Below are 17,369 nucleotides of genomic sequence, written 5' to 3'. Positions count from 1 at the left end.
TCATTCTTCTAAACTCCTTCGACTATAGTCCCATATATGTTAAGCCTTTCATTCCGGGGATCGTTCTCGTGAACCTGCTCTGGACCCGCTCCAGGGCCAGTACGTCCTTCCTGAGGTACAGGGCCCAAAATTGCTCGCAATACTCTCACTGTGGCCTGGCCAGGTTGAAGAGGTTTGTGGCTGTTGCTGATGAGTCCTCTCAAACAAGTGAGTTCAGACAGTTTTCCGAACGCAGGGCATTTCTGCTGCGATTCTGAGCTGGTTTGTTTTAAGAAAATGAAACGCTACATCTTACAGTGCCCCTGGGAGGACACAGTCAGCAGGTTGCAGTGGCCATTCAAAGGGAAGATTTAATTCAATGCGGGACTGACAGTCCCTCACCAATATTTGACCTGACAAGGGCAGACGCTATATCCGCTCAGGTACGTAAGAACATCTTTAATCTTAGACTGAATAAATTCCACTCTTGTGCGGTGGAGTGCGGGCTAAATTACATCATTTAAATTTAAGTGCAGCGTCAGTTCAAGGGTATTAAAGTGAACCGTTGCCAACATCGATTTGAAACGTTTTGTGAGTGGTTTGCCTTTTATTTATTGTTACAATGAAGCAATTTTGGATCAAGCCACCATCGTTTGGGAAGGTTATGAACTCACGAGACTGATTTAAACCGGTTTTGACACTCGTTCCGCTTCCGAAGTCGAGCACGAGATTATTGAGCACCTGTGCAACTCGGACGTTCAATTTCATGAGCTCAAGGGAAAGAAAATTCCTCAAGTGCAAACGCCCGCACCCCCAACCAGGCCAGAGCTTCCAATTATCTTCCTGTTTATTTGATCACCGTCACATGCAAACCATTGACAGGTCAAAATAATTGAAATCTGGCCCACTCGCCTGTATGTTCGATGACCTGGCTCTTAACCCGTGTAAATGGCGTTCGTTATTATCGTGAGGAACATCAAACGCTTGGGTATCTAATAAAAGTATCTATGGGGGCGGGAATGCAATGATTGGCTCGGCCAAAGAAGTTTTCCAGTTATCTCTGATGATTTGTTGAACAATGTCGCCTGTCCCTCTAAACGCGCTGTCACTCCCATGGTGACTGTGTTATTACATATCGAATAATTAAATCAAATATCGTGAATCATTATTAACGTACATTATTGAATTTTCTTTTCAATCGAGACAGGCATTAGATACGGGTAGCGGAAGTATAATGTACATTTAGTTACGAGTGGACATCATTCAATTAAATGCCTGTGCAGTACAACAAGATACTGATTCATCTCTTTTCTTTAAAGTCCACTTTTTTGTGAGCCAGGTACGCTTTTCTACGCTCGGCCCGGACAAACCGATCTTCGCCAGCCTTTCAGTTGTATATGAGGCAGGAATAAAAGTTCCTTCGTCTGTTCGAGGTTTCATAAACATTCAAAGTGAGCACTCTTTGAATCTGTTTGTAATATGAACAAATAGTCTTTCAAACAGCGCTGCCATAAAGTGTGAGGGGAAATTGGAATTTCTGGTTTGCAGTTCAGTCAGCCAACGTACATCATAGATGCTTATAAACACAAGTATACTTGTGACAGATCATGTTTTATTTTTGCTCTATTATTTGACAAACATTCCTTTCTGAAGCTGTGCCACCAAATATAGTTCGCGGTTTGATTAATTTCAGGTAATGGACAAATATTGATCCTGGATCTCGCCAAAATCAACAGCCATTGGTTGGTAACTAATGAAACGCACGAGTGTTTTAGATGATAGCTCTTTGTTATGTGTCTTCCATGCCTATTTGTGGAAGTTGTGCGAAATAAATAATACATGTAATCAGGTCTCATCTAAAACTGAAAGTCAACACTTAATTGTGAACAGATTTGGGATTTATAAGACTAAGGTAACCGACAGTGCGTATAAAGGACAGAAATCCTCGCCTGCCAGCTTAAACTGGTCCACTTAAAACATACTCGGGTAGAACGACGGAAACCTCGTGCAATTTTAGGAAAAAACATTGGACAGATAGCACAGCGATTTACGCCGAACAATCAATTTTATAACTGACCTGAAATTTATTCCTTCATCAAACCAGAAGAAAAATTCTTACTCAAAGATTCAGGAAACAGAATGTAACAATCGGGGGATAGAATGAGAACTAATTTTACCGAAATTGGTATGTGCTCCTCTAAACAGGGTAACACACAGTTGACTGTGGAAAGAGAACACATTTTTGAAAAGCACCGGATACATTTCTAGGGGATTTATACAATGAGATGACACAGTGCGTCCATCAGTGACTGTTCTTATATAGGTCAGGAATAAGCAAAGACACATCCTGACTGTGTGGTTTTAAAGATACATACATATATTTAGTAATCACCTTCCAAGATTTCTAAAAACAATTTCTGAAAGCTGGGAACACATCATCGTTGAAGGGATTTAACGCTGGGCTAATGCTGCTCGCTTAGCCTCAGATGATCTGTGGAAAGCTTAATCTGATAGTTCGACTGCTAAAATGAAGATATGAAGTATCAGTACTCCGCCTGGAATCCAGTTAAAAGAATAAGATCGTATTTATTTACATTAATCCATGGCAAGTGCTTTCTTTCATTTTCTTAAAATAACAAGGCATCCATCCAAATTGTGGGAAAGTTTAGTTGCCAAGTCGGTGCAGAAGTAGGAGCCCTGCTTCCCTGCGGATATGTAACTGCACCACGTACTTAGTGCTATCCAACAATTTGCAAAAAAGAACACAGGGCTAAAATTCACTCGCTGTCTGGACCTGACTCCTTTACATGTTGAGTGTGGGCATTCTATTACCGGTTAGACAATAGACTCTCAAAAACAGGGTGTGAAGGACCGTGGCACTCGTGTCACGTTTTCAGGCACAAAGCGAGATCATTAGACACAACATGAACATCAGAGCACCTGCTTCGCTGAAACAAACACGTGTGGACGAGGAACAAGTGCTTCGTGTTTACAATTTCTGTTTGCAAAGGAGCCCAAACAAGTAGCACGACTGGCTGAGAAGCGCCGACAAGTTTGCGAAATCAAAATAAATGATGACAAGGTGGTGACATGTGGGGGAGAAACTGTTTGCCGGCATGATGCTAAGATAGAATGTAAACACAGCTGAAAATCGAACATGTGTAAATGCAATTCCTCTGTGAGGTTTAGTAACAGGAGTTATGTGACTCGCTTATGAGAGGTTCCTGAGAAAGCGGAGCTCTCTCCCCATCTAACTTCCAAATTGATGTTCTGAATGATCACTGTTATCGGGGACTTATTGCTTGCTTGCCTGTGTGGCTTCGTTAAGTATTTCACACATAGACAGCCTGTGTTCGGGGAATCAATCCAAAAGACTCATTATGAAACTCAGCAACGGCGGTTCTTAAAACCGTTTCAATTTCCTTTCACTCTCTTCCCATTCGGACGGAATAGTCACTCACTCATAGGGATCTGGTCGATTCCTGCTTTGCTGAGGGTTTAAGAATAAATCAATGTGCAATTGCAAACAAAACAAGCTAATAATATTTTCAGCAGAACGAGCAGTTTTTCGCTGTTTCCGAAAGAAAACCTGACTGAAGGTGTTTCAGCAACAGTGGGGAGATCCAGTACTATCCATATTCAAAGCGGCGCATTCCTGACCTCGACGTGTCATGCTTTTCAGAAATCATACTCTACTACAGTATTCATGAATACTTCTCTTCGATCGAGTCTTTTTGCTACTAATTTGATACACAATTGTACAGGGAGAAAAAAAACTGCTAGTTCTCGCAAGCAAGCAGATTCTGATTGAAGCGAGCATCCTTATACAGGTTTGATTCATTATTTTCCAACATATACCTGCCTATTTAAGCACAGTTCTGGTGATTTCGCAGACGCACACTCAGGCATTAGAACTAGACGTATCATGAAGATTCCTTAAAGAGACGTAAAAAGGAACAAAACACGAAGTAAACGTCGTTCGGTTGTGAATGCCAGGATTTAACGTACTTTTAAAAAATACATATACTTTATTCCTGAAATATTTATATGTAAATACAAACAGTTCAATGCAGATATTGCAAAAACAAACTTAAATTTTGATATTCTTCATTAGAGCTCCGCTTGTGTAAGATCTACAACAGATGAAATTGGCAGAATCGAATAATATCCACTTCGTGTTCTCTCTTTTGGGTTAAGTTTTACAGGACACAGTACAACTTTATTTCTAAATCCAGTCCAGTTTAACTAGAAGTAGAAAATAAATAACCACATTCTTTTAAAATGGCCTATTAATATAATCAGTTATTTTAGTTACATTTATTTATACGCCAGTGCATTGTGGGAATATCACATATATTAACATAAATTTACATTGAAACGGTTATATTAAAATTAGCTGCTTGCATGAACTACACACCCAAACTTGTGTCAGCTCAATTAATAGACAATGAGATTTGAGCTGCTCCTAACGTCCTTTAAATTTGAAATAAGTCTCGCTCAAGACAATAAACAGAGCAGTAAAGAACATTAAGGGTGAAAAGTGTGACTTTTATTGAGGGAATGCAGTTGAATTCAAACACCTCTCCCCGTATTGTGCAAACTTCTCGCATTTTACCCGAACCCTGCGACAGGTGATACCCGAGTGTGAACCAGGAGTATTGAAAGTTCGATTTTCTTTTCAAGGAGACGCGAGGGCTTGTCCTCTATTTTAGACCCAGGACTAAACTGCGAGCAAGAACATTATCGTTTGGATACAAGGTCCCCTTTTATTGCAGTTATTCACAAAGGTTTCCGGTTACTATAGATTTCTAGACGGGGACCTGTGGGTAGGAAGGAACAGAGAGCGAGAGAAAGGACACATGAAATGAACTACGAACGAGAAGGACAGATCAGCATCCATCTCGGAAATCTAAATCTCACAGAAATTCACGAGTAATTTACTGGAACTAGCATCAAGAAAAACAGTTCAAATCAATATTTCAAAATGACAATTTAGCAGCTCCAATATTTCATTTCACCTATTTTTGTTTTAAGAGAGACGCATGGATTATTAGAAAGCTGTAAACTGAAAAGCTTGTCCATATTGGCAAAGCGATACCGCAAAACCTTAACAGTTTAGTAACAGATGCCGAAATCGCGAAACTTCACCTTCTGGGTCAGTAAACACATTTTAATTAGGGGCGGATTACACATCAACTCCCGTCCTGTATAATATTGTGGCTTCAAGTGTCTGATCAGACTGCCTGGCATTTAGTAATCCAACCGAAGCGCGATATGGCAATTAAACGGAAATTTACCAAGTCAACGTTTGCAACTCTAACCACGAACAGTGACAAAAGACGTCCTGTATATCTCAAGTGTAAACTCGGGTTTAAACATTGTAATGAACCATAACAGACACTCACATACATACAGAGTTTGTTATGAATTAAGTTACTTACGATTTTGTGTGTTTTGTTAAAAGAAAAGGCAAGAAAACAATCGAAGTGGACGGATTTTCGTGACAGAATTTTATTTCGTTTAAAGATGAAATTTCCTTTCTTTTTAGCAAACTGGCGCCAAATGACCAAATCTTCCCTTCTGATGGACCTGATTTACAATGGGAGATCGTCTAAATGCCCACATGCTTTAAAATTGAATGAGTTGCATACAAGTTCCTAACAATAAGGATACACGTTAGCGAGCCGCTTAGCGTGGAAAATGTACATTGCAACTTATTTTTTATATAAAGATTGCATACCTTTACGTATAAATAGTTATAAATCGGTTAAAGTCTCTGAAAGCAATGGGCTTCGAAATGCCAGAACCTTCATGATTTGGGAGAAGCAAAACTAGCTCATTATGGTCTATAGACCGAAAATCTTTTTAGTATGTTAAATATTTTCCCCTCTCATCTTGATAGCAGCTTTGAGGCAGGACATTTGTAGCAGCCTACGTTTAATACTTAAATAACTAACGAAAAAAAAAGGGTTCAGTGGAGTTGGAATTTCATTTTGAAAAAGACAAAAAGCCAACAGCTCCCTCACGATCGCTCCTTTAAGAGAATCCCACCCATTTCACAGCGGAGACCAATCGCTGGAAAGGCAGCGAGGACCAATGGGAGAGGGCCAGGGATACACTGATATACTGTAGCCGTAAACAAACTTTCTGGGAAGAAGTTGGTTTCATTTGCAAGTTTTCGGTGAGCAGCGGCGCGGTGACTATCGAAAGTGATTTGACATTGTCTCCCGCGCTGAGCTGTATCTCTCTGAGTGACTCACATGGATATTGCCCTGCTCAAAGGAATGGTTTTTAAATGCGCACACCGAAGCATGCCCTTGAAGTAGCATCTGCACAGTCGAACTTTATTTATCCGTGTTGCCATTTTAACGTTCTCAAACATTGAAAACTTTATTTTCATTTGCAATTTGTTTGATCGCCGAGAGTCTCCTTTGCAATCTCAGTTATTGTGAGTGGCTGCGTTCGGATTTGTTAAGTCGATGCTGAACATGACAGAGGAACACGAGAAACGGGTGGCGGAGGCTGCGTGCAGCCCGGGTTGCAGTGGCTCCGAGAGCGAGTCGGTCGGTTCCCCGGGCTCGCTGTCGGACAGCGAGGCTCCCCACGCCGGCATGTCCGAGTCTGAGGACTCGGGGAGCTGCGGCCGCCCGCTCTCCGCCTCTAACGGCAAGAAGATGAGCGGCGGCGGCGGGGGGGAAGAGGACGAGCGTTTCCCAGCGTGTATCCGAGAGGCAGTGAGCCAAGTCCTGAAGGGGTACGACTGGACCCTGGTGCCCATGCCGGTGCGCATCAACGGCACCTCCAAGAACAAACCGCATGTCAAGAGACCCATGAACGCGTTCATGGTGTGGGCGCAAGCAGCCCGCCGGAAACTGGCGGATCAGTACCCGCACCTTCACAATGCCGAGCTCAGCAAAACCCTGGGCAAACTCTGGCGGTAAGTCAAGCGTAACATCGGTACTGCTACACCGATCAGACTTTGTATTCGTGTCGAGAATGGATACAATATAACTGGCGGTTCTATCCACTCAAGATAAACCCTTTGTTCAATACGCGTTCTATAATTTAGAACTCCATCACCATAAATACTTAGGGCCCAGAATGAGGACAGAACTGAATGAGATTCCCAGCCCATATGTGATCAAATCAAATCAAATGCCGGCTGGGAATCTCATTCGGCTCTATCCTCATTAGATCCCAATTGGCAAATATCTGGCACTTTCTGGGAGCGGGCTCCGACTCATCAATGCAAGCTTTCCCTAGGAATACAGATCGTTTGAAGGGCTGAAAGCGCTCGTGTGTTTTACTGTCATACCCGACCCCAGAGGATGAGCATTAACAACTTTCTGAATCTGTAAGCTTCCACTTGGCGTTCGTCGCCCATTCATGATTTTTAGCCGGTGCCAAATCCGTTCCAAATGACTGGCGTTTGGAGGGTTCTGCGCGGCCACAGTTTGATGGAATTGGCGCCTGTTTTCCCTCTCTGCGTCCGGTGGAGGTAAAGGGCTGGATCGGAGCTCCCAGCGGAGGGGCACCTCCCGCTCCTGTCCTACCGGCTGGCTGCAATGTCCAAAAATAGCCGCTTTCACTTTCATAGTGAGGGCCCCCAATGATAGTGGATGGTTAACATGTAGCTGATTACACAACTGAAGATGAGAAGAGAAAGGGAGGCTGAGGGTGAGTTGCGGGGGGTGGGGGTGGGGGAGACGTTGAAGCTTGGTGGTGGTGAGCGAGGAACTTTTTTTTAATCATCTGAAAGATGCACTGGTCGATTCGATCCCCTAATCTGGCAGGAAGACGATCTGCTCGGTTACTGGATCCATTTATTAAGGCCAGGTGACATTGCATATTGTGCCGTACAGATACGCTCCCAGGACCGCGCAAGAGCTTTTTCCTTCGGATTTGCTACGAGAGTTCGAAATCGTCTTTTTAAAAAGTACAATTCCTGACCAAACCAGCTGGAAGTCTTCCCACTGTCGGAGAGGAGTTTAGTTCCATATAGATTATTTCCACTTAGTTTAGTCCCACGTAGATAAGTTCCACTTAGTTTAGTCCCATATGGATCAGTTCCACTTAGTTTAGTCCCGTATAGATCAGTTCCATATAGTTTAGTCCCGTATAGATCAGTTCCATTTAGTTTAGTCCCATATAGATCAGTTCCATATAGTTTAGTCCCGTATAGATCAGTTCCATTTAGTTTAGTCCCATATAGATCAGTTCCATATAGTTTAGTCCCATGTAGATCAGTTCCTAGTCCAATGTAGATCAGTTCCATTTAGTTTAGTTGTGTTTTATTTTCAGTGATAACTTTCAGAAGAGAATTGGATGAATCTTGAATTGAAAATCATGGAACTTGTTTTTAATTCTTTCATGGAGCTGCTCCGGAAGGGTGTCTGCTCTGTCCGATTTTCTGTTTGAGGTTTGGGAGAGGTTTGGGGGGTGGTGTGGGGTTCGGGTGTTGAAGTTCCATGGAATAGACTCGCATCTAATCGATTGCCGTGTCTTTTAAAGGTTGCTGAGCGAAAACGAGAAGCGGCCCTTCGTGGAGGAAGCCGAGCGCCTGAGAGTCCAGCATAAGAAGGACCACCCGGACTACAAGTACCAGCCCCGCCGGAGAAAGAGCGTCAAGAACGGGCAGGCGGAGCCAGACCAGGGCGCCGAGCAGAGCCACTTGCCAGTCAGCCAGCTGTACAAAGGCGGGCACCCTGGGGACAGTGTCCCCGGAGGAAGAGCCATTTCCGATGGGCACCACCCGTCAGAACACACAGGTGAGGAGATAGGCAGCGCCCGATGGGGTTGGGGATGGCGGGGGGGGGGGGGGGGTGCAATGCTAGTCAGAGAAGGGATGGCACAATAGGCACAGAGCCCGGCTCCATTCTAACGAAGCGTGGCCAACCCAAAGCGCGAAATAATCAGACAGCGAACTGCGGACGTTGGAGACCAGCGGGTGAAATCTTAAAGTACTGGAGAAACTCAGCGATTTGTGGAGAGAGAAAGAGAGTTAACGCTTCGAGTCCAGTGACCCTTTTATTCAGAAACAGTTCTGCCGAGTTTCTCCAGCAATTTCTGCTTTTGTTTGATGGCAAAATGAGGGAGGTGGTGGTGGAATGGGCAGCGGGGTAACTTCAGATTGGATCAACGTTTACTCTTTCAGCCCTCTCCCAATGAGTTTTGGACTTAATTAGTATATTTATTTCTGCACGGTACCTTCCTCCAGAACAATGAATCCACTAGCATTAAACTGAGACGTTCAATCTTAAAACAAAAACACTTTCGCTGCCGCACGTTCTTTAAGAATAGCATCCGGAGGTAAGACTTTCGATTACCCGATAGTTCTGATTTCAGTTTCATTTGAGACTCGAGCTTCTCTTCACATTTATCAAGAGCCAAAGCACCCAATATTTTTTCCTTTTATTCAAAACTGCGACATATAAGCCTCTCCAGCTTTCAAAGGACCAGTCCCCCAGGGCGGAAATGACAATAAAACGAACGGGGCCAAAAGACTTTAGATTTTCAATGTGTGTCAATAGACGGATCGAATGAACAAAAGCTTTCGCCATCCCAGCAGCTGACATTTGAACTGATGTGAGTTTGAAGGGAACTTCTCTCAGAATTAATGGTAACTTCCAAGCGTGCAAGGGACCGAAGACTTCGAGAGATCGGAGAAATTGGGATTGTTCTCCCTAGAGCAGACAAGTTTAAAAGGAGGTTTAATAGAGGTGTTTGAAATAAGGGAGGTTTTATTTTCCTCTGGAGTAAATAGAGTTTCCACAGGCCAGAGCGTCAGTATTGGACCGGGAAGGTGGAGAAGGGAAGACAGATTTAAAGTTATCGAGAAAACGGAGCTTGAGCTTGAGGAGAGAGAAGAATTTCTATTACGGGACAAAATTATGTTCTGGGTGCAGATTCAATGGAAGGAAAGAGGGTTGATTGCACGGTCAGGAGAGAGGGGCCAATTGGATCGCTCTAGTGCAGAGATATTTTCCAATCAACCTGTTTGGATATGTTATTACAGACCTCTGGAGCAGGTGAGACTTAAACCAAGGACTCCTAGCTCAGAGGTAAGGGCGTGACCACTATGACACGAGAGGCAAAGAGAAATGATGGGCTTTGGAACCTCTTTCTGTACTCTGTGATGCTAAGTGGTAGATTCTCAGCCGCTCTGTGTAAGCTAGACTTAAATTAGTTTGGTTTTTGACCTCTTTGGTTAATATGTGTCGTTTTGCTTTGTCTTCCATCAGGGCATGCACAAGGCCCCCCGACTCCCCCCACAACCCCCAAAACTGATCTGCATGCAGGGAAGCATGAGCTGAAAAGGGAGGGGCGCCCCATGGTGGAGAATGGCCGCCAGAACATTGACTTCAGCAACGTAGACATCAGTGAGCTGAGCAGCGAGGTCATCAACAATATGGAGACATTTGATGTCCACGAGTTTGACCAATACCTACCACTGAATGGCCACGCAGTGCCTCTGTCTTCCGACCACAGCCATGGACCGAACGCAGCAGGCTCCTACAGTGCCACCTACATAACCAGCAGCAGCCCGGCCCAAGTCGTCTGGAACCATAAGAGTGCCTCGTCCTCTTCACCCTCGTCATCGGTCTCCAGTGAACCGAGTCAGCAAAGGCCGCACATTAAGACTGAACAGCTCAGCCCGAGCCATTACAATGACCAACAGCATGGCTCTTCGCCACAAACCGATTATAGCTCCTACAGCAACCAGGGATGCACACCTGCCAATGCCACAGCAGTCGCCTTTTCTGGCTCACAGTGTGACTATACAGATGTCCAGGGTCCTAATTACTACAATCCTTACTCTGGATATCCTTCGAGCATCTACCAGTACCCATATTTCCATTCATCTCGTCGCTCTTACGCTTCACCCCTCCTGAATACTCTGTCCATTCCTCCATCCCACAGTCCAACTAACTGGGACCAGCCAGTCTACACGACTCTCACCAGGCCATAGGAAGTCCTTGCTGCCCAGGAGATGTGTTGGGTGGGGGTGGCGGGGAGGGGTGCATAGGGAATTGGGATATCCGGGGAAACAGTGAACTCATGTAGCCTTGAGACTCAAGCAGTCTTCCATGGCATTATGCACTAATGAAGGACTGAACAAGTGGAGCACTGTGCCATTCCAGTTTAAGTGCCTGCTGATTCAAAAGGTTGCCAATCCTGGTCAATGAAAACCACCACTTGCTTTTAGTTTAAACAAAGGAGAAACACAAAGCTTTTGGTTGAGACAGATTTCCATGTCGATTACAGACAAGAATAGGAACCTCGAAAATCCTCTGTGAGGACAAAGGACGCTTAAATGAAATTGGTCCAAGTTTCTTTTATTGCTTGTGTTTGTGAAAGGAGGTACTACATACATTGAAGAAATCTTGAATTTTGAAATATTGCATTTCTGAAACTTGGAAAGTTGTTGAAGTGTATATTTATCTTATGTATTTTTTTCCCTTTTTATGTGGAGTAATTCCAGCAACAAAAATATTGGACTTTCAAGCGGGAATTTGTGTGTAATCTTGGAGCGTGTAGCTTGAGGAAATATAAGTCTGTTAAATTATTTCCAACAGGAGGAGAGATAGTTCTTGATTTTGATTAATGAACCAATTGTTCTCTAAATCAAAACGGAAACTATATCTTACAAAACATGTTACATGCTTTGGAATCATGTGTTTATCACCTTAGCTGAATTTCTGGAGAAAACAGTAATGCTTTTCTAACAGAGGAGTTCTAAGGAAGTTTGTTCCTTTTCAATTAGGGCGATTGGGGAACCAGATATTTTAGCCAATAAGCTGTGAATCTTTTAATTCTCCTCAACAATAAAACTGCACCTATATTAACAAATGCTGTCCATTACGTAGTGTAGTCTAATACTGTCTTTTGTTCTCCAGTTTCAATTGTATGCTAAGCATATAAACTCGTTTTCCATTTAAGTGCTAACTTGTGCCTTTAAATGTTTGCAAAACTAAAAAAAATGCTAATTTTTACTTCTATTTTTGGAAAAAAAGTGTTCATTTTCTTGGTAAATTCCTTTTTTTGCAAAACATTTTCTGTATAAAATTTGACAAGAATCAACTGTAACTTAACCATTCTGTGTTTGTACTAGAAACTTCTGTTAGAGATATGCAGAATAATTTCTGACTAAGCAACGTTAACTTTTGTAAAGGTAAAATTTGTCAAGATTAAAAACAAAGCTTTTTACTGTACTTTGTTGGTGTACCTATTAAAAAAAACTCTATATTTAATTTCTAAAACAAATATGTTAACCTGTAAAAAGGTTAGATCTGGAATGAGGGAATCTGACCCTAAATAAGAATCTAAAAGCTCAGCTTTTGGATTGATCATATCCATCAAAAATCTATTTGTGGTCAAACAAAGAAAGATTCAGTTTTGATTCTGTTTCAAAAGATTATTTCCACTTTTAGCAGATTTGGACTGATCTTGACAGACTTTTGCGTCAAATATTGTCTAACGTGCATATGAGTGATGGATTCAAATATTTAACTTAGTTAACGGTTCTCAGTTCTTAAATGCAAGGGACAGTGTACTTCATACCATGACTGGACCCAGACCAATGGAGTCAGTTTAAAAGAGTGCATTTTTAAAAATATCAAAATGATATTCCACTGTTCAATTCTATATAAAATAAAGACAGAAATTGCTGGGATAGTCAGCGGGTTTGGCAGCATTTGTGAAGGGAGAAACAAATGATAACAAAGGAGATGACCTTTCATCAGGACTGAAATTCAATTTAATGTTATATTATTGTTTATTAGACATGCTTAGAGATCACATGGAAAGAGTTTAAATGTTTTACAAATAATATTTATGTCATGGATGGAGGTTAAAATGGATATTCCGTTTGATCAGAGCAGACATTTATCCCTTTTGTTTACAACAGAAAGGGTCCTGGTCATTGCTATACTTTCTATTTCCTCCTGCACAGTGTGACCATTTTGTATTCACACATTTCTTTGGTAGGTTACCATTTCATGAGTAAGGACCTCTCTAGTTCCACAGCTATAATGTGTATCATTCTTAACTCATAATATGACAAAGCTTCTCACAGTCACAAATGGCTCTTTTTCACACCAACAGAAGAGCTGTGTTTCCTCAGCCATAGAGTGGTACAGCACAGACACAGGCCCTTTGGTCCAACTCATCTATGCTGACCAAATATCCTAAATTAATCTAGTCCCATTCGCCAACATTTGGCCCAGATCCCTCTAAACACTTCCTATTCACATACCCATCCAGGTGCCTTTTAAATGTTGTAATTGTACCAGCCTCCACCACTTCCTCTGGCAGCTCATTCCATTCATACGCCACCCTCTGCATGAAAAGTTGCCCCTTAGGTCCCTTTTAAATTTTACCCCTCTCAACTTAAACTTATGCTTTCTAGTTTTGGACTCCCCTCCCCCGGGAAAAAGACCTGGCTATTCACCTTATCCATGCCCCTCATGATTTTATAAACCTATATAAGGTCAGCCCTCAGCATCCGGTGCTGCAGGGAAAATAGTCCCAGCCGATTCAGCCTCACCCTGTAGCAAACTCTTCAACACTGGCAACATTTTTGTAAACTTTTTCTGCATCCTTTCAAGTTTATCAACATCATTTCTATGACAGGGAGACCAGAATTGAATGCAGTGTTCCAAAAGTGTCCTAACCGATGTCCTCTACAGTCTCGACATAATATCTCAACTTCTATATTCAATGCAGTGACCAAAAAAGGCAAGCATACCAAACACCTTCTTCACTACCCTGTCTACCTGCGACTCCACCTTCAAGAAACTGAATCCCCAAGGTCTCTTTGTTCAGCATTTTCCTGGACCCCACTATTAACTGTGTAAGTCCTGCCCTGATTTGCATCACCAAAATGCAACATCTGACATTTCTCTACGTTAAATACCATCTGCCAACCCTCGGCCTATCTGATCAGGGTCCTTACTTTTGAGTGATGTATTAAAATGTTGCTGTTTCTACCTTGGTGGATTCAAGGTGGCATTATTTGAAGGCGAAAAGAATTAGCCCGGTGAACTGAACAGCATTAATCATTTTACCAACACTCATAAGTAAGATTACTTGGTCATTTAGTCTTCAGTATATTTTGTTTAATTTAGTTAACAGTCCAATGAACAACTCCTGTGGAATGTGCATCTTGTTTCATGTATAAAAATATAACTCTTGCCCTGGACATCTTAATGAGCAAGGCATCAGTTTGAAGAGCTCATTTTGCGACAGTGCATCTATGGAACTAGAGCTGTTTGTGGAATCTTGCTGTGTGCAAAGTTAGTTGATCTATTTGCCTACATGACAATCGTAACTATACTTCAATGTGATTCCAATGGCTGTCAGCAGTTTTGACGTCTAGAGTACATTAGAAGTGATATAAATATGAATTGATCTCGTTTCTTTGTCAGAGCTAGATTGCAATGTCTGAGTTACTAAATTATCTCTGTGTTATCTAATTATTTTCTGGTTTTTACTTGAAAGAAAACTTTATTTTTCCAATGCAAAGTCAGAATACTGCGCATTTATATAGGATCATTCACAACCTCAAGATGCCATAAAGAGCTTTACAGCACATTAAATACTTTTTGAAGTGTACTGTTGCAATTACCCTTCCCTCCCAAAAAAGATTTCCACCAGTTATTAAGAACATTTTGTCCATTAGAGTAAACTACAGACAGCTCCACGAAGAAGAGAAATAACACTAAACTTTACAACAAGCAAATGTACTCAAACAAAGGCTATTACCACCACATCAAGATTTCCTTGCTGGAAATGTCTCAGTGAAGGGAGGCACTCCATCTAGTGGATACAGTTGCAAACTGTAATTGCTTCAACCAAAAAGAGGTGGATTCAGGTGACTCTCCATCTTATTATATTCCTTGCATATTGCAAAATACTGCCAGTGAATTTTAGTTTCAGTTGAGATCTAGGTCAGCCTAGGTCATCTTCTCTTGGGCGACCTCAATTTCTTTTAAACTGAAGCATATCCAAAACATTGCTATTCGCATCCTAACTCGCACCAGATATTGCCACTGTACTCACCGACAGGAAGTATCTCCTAGTCTGACAAAGATTCCATTCTAAAATCTTATGTTTGTTTCAAATTCTTCGGGGAACTCAGGCACCCATATTGTTGTAATCACCTCCAGCCCTATAAACACCTGAGATCTCTGCATTCTCCAAATTTTGAAATCTTGTGCATCCCTCATTTTAATCACTTGAGTAACATGTGCCTTCAGCTCCTTAAACTCCAAGCTCTGGAATCTTTGCCAAAATCTCTACACCTCGCTACTTCTTATTTCTTCTTTAAATTGCTTCTTAAAACCTATTCTTTGTGCAAGTTTTAATCACCTGTACTAAGATCTTTTTAAGTGGCATGTTCAAATCCTGTATGATAACTTGTCCCCTGAAGCTGCATGAAACTACGATGGAAATGCTAGAGAAGTGCAATTTGCTGCTTTGTTTTCGTTGACGTTGACACGAAGTATCAACAACAACCGTGATCACTGCGCACGCGCAGTTCCACTGAGGGACATTCTGTACTTCACTTTTACGGTGGGTGGTCCACACAAGGCTGTAATGAGAACCACAATAGCTGGTCTGGGATATCTGTGACTCCATTTTGCATAGGCATGTTTGACTTTTAACATTTCTCTGAAGTGGCCTAGAAAACCAGCCCTTTAACAATGTGACTGGGTTTGGGTAATAAATAGTGCCTCTACCAGCGATAACCACATCCCAAGAATGAATGGACAAATAACCTTTGGGATTTGGTCAGTAATAAAGTCAACCGAGAAGAAGGTGGCTATTTATGTTTGACACCAGAAGTGTGAAGCCACAAAGTTAAACAGTCTCACAAAATGATGTTCTGTATCTCAGGGATGTGTGGTGCCTCAGTTATATTAACCATCGCTTTGAAGCTGGCTGCGATATAAGTGCAACACTCGGTTTTCTGTTTGGGCCACCTCATAGCCTAACAGCTACCACTGGGAGCCTGAATGCCTTCCTTATTCATTTACTCTTCTGTACAAAGTGTTCTTGTATATGGGGACGTGTAAAAATGCAACCTGATAAGCCAAGGCTTCATAAACATAACATGGCAAAGCACATAGGAAGCTGGGCATTATTTGTATTTCTGGAATGAGGAGAGAAGTGTATACGCAGCACACCTTTTGCTACTTTTTTTTGCAGGCAGTGACTTGTTTAAGCATCAAATTATTTTTAATCTCTCTTTTCTCTGTCCACTTTGCAACCTCACATACACAAAGCATTCCTACAGATCTCAGCCTATGCTCTTTTTAAGTACCCATAAGCATTGAAATTGGGTGACCTACATGGCATAATCTTGTTCCCTACACACTTATATTACACAGTAATTATTACAGCTCAAAATCAGGTCATTTAGCTCAACTGGTCTATCCCAGTGTATATGCTCCACATAAGCCTTCTCCCACTCATCATCATATCACCCTGTCAATATACTCTTTCATTCTCATGTATTTTTCTTGCTTGCCCTCAAATGTGTTTGATTATTCTATAAGATTGGAAAGTCCACATAGTAACTATTCTCTGGATCAAGGCTTCTCTCCTGAATTCCCCTTTGGATTTAATAGTGACTGTTTTGTACCCGTGGCTTCCTGGTTTTGCTCCCCGCTGCAGGTGAAGATGTCTTCTCCAGAGGAGTCAAGGGTTATGAGGATAAGGAAGTAGAATTGAGGCCACAGTCAAATCAGCCAAGATCTTACTCAATGTCAGAGCAGGCTTAATGACTCAGGCAGGTTATTGTCCCTATAATTCTTATGTGTCTCTATGTTAAACCTATGAAACTGTTTGATAGTCTTAGAGAAGAATTTATTTTTCTAATGAAAAGAGGCCTCATTTGTTCGTCTTGTCCAAAAGGTAAGAACACTTAGAGCTGGACTCACTCCATGGTATGTATAAATGTCTAACTCAAATTCTATTAATTTTAAGCATTGCTATTTCTGAAGATTATGAACCTTTGGTTTCGTTTAGGATATTGCGCATCTTTAAAAATTCCAGTTTTCCCCTTCTTTGAAGTATTTCAGATTACCTCCATAATATTGCAAGATATTTTATCATATGTGAACAAATACCCATTTCTTCCTGGAGACAAAGTACCTTTCAACCCATCTTTCAATTCCCCTGAGTGGAACTTTGCATCAGCATGAAAACTTCATCATGGTCGCCAAAATCCTACCAGACCACAGGCTGCTCTCTCATAAAGTGGAGCCAGATATGGGTTCAGCACACCCTACTGTCACTACATCAGTAATTTTAAGTCATCACTTATGATATGGTTGCTTTTCTTGGGTAAATACCCACTGAGCATGTCCCAAAGGCTGGAAGTCTGT

At 41.9% G+C, this 17,369-nt stretch overlaps 1 protein-coding gene and 1 long non-coding RNA gene across 2 annotated transcripts; one reads left to right on the top strand and one right to left on the bottom strand.

Moving 5' to 3' along the window:
- Nucleotides 1-4,383: 4,383 nt before the first annotated feature.
- Nucleotides 4,384-5,988, bottom strand: LOC125462386 (uncharacterized). The gene is made up of 3 exons (XR_007249654.2): nucleotides 5,720-5,988; nucleotides 5,421-5,568; nucleotides 4,384-4,799 (listed from the first exon to the last, which is right to left on the bottom strand). It is a non-coding gene; the product is annotated as an uncharacterized LOC125462386 (long non-coding RNA).
- A 126-nt stretch (nucleotides 5,989-6,114) lies between these two features.
- On the top strand, nucleotides 6,115-12,670 carry LOC125462385 (transcription factor SOX-8-like). The gene is made up of 3 exons (XM_048552400.2): nucleotides 6,115-6,916; nucleotides 8,491-8,747; nucleotides 10,221-12,670. Exons 1-3 carry the CDS (start codon nucleotides 6,459-6,461, stop codon nucleotides 10,946-10,948), a joined length of 1,443 nt encoding a protein of 480 aa, XP_048408357.1. The 5' UTR covers nucleotides 6,115-6,458; the 3' UTR covers nucleotides 10,949-12,670.
- The last annotated feature ends 4,699 nt before the right edge of the window (nucleotides 12,671-17,369 follow it).

This window comes from Stegostoma tigrinum, chromosome 23 (genome assembly GCF_030684315.1).
Source record: "Stegostoma tigrinum isolate sSteTig4 chromosome 23, sSteTig4.hap1, whole genome shotgun sequence".
Classification (NCBI taxonomy): domain Eukaryota; kingdom Metazoa; phylum Chordata; class Chondrichthyes; order Orectolobiformes; family Stegostomatidae; genus Stegostoma; species Stegostoma tigrinum.
The sequence above is the reverse complement of the archived record's forward strand: the minus strand, read 5'-3'. Positions and strand labels throughout refer to the sequence as shown.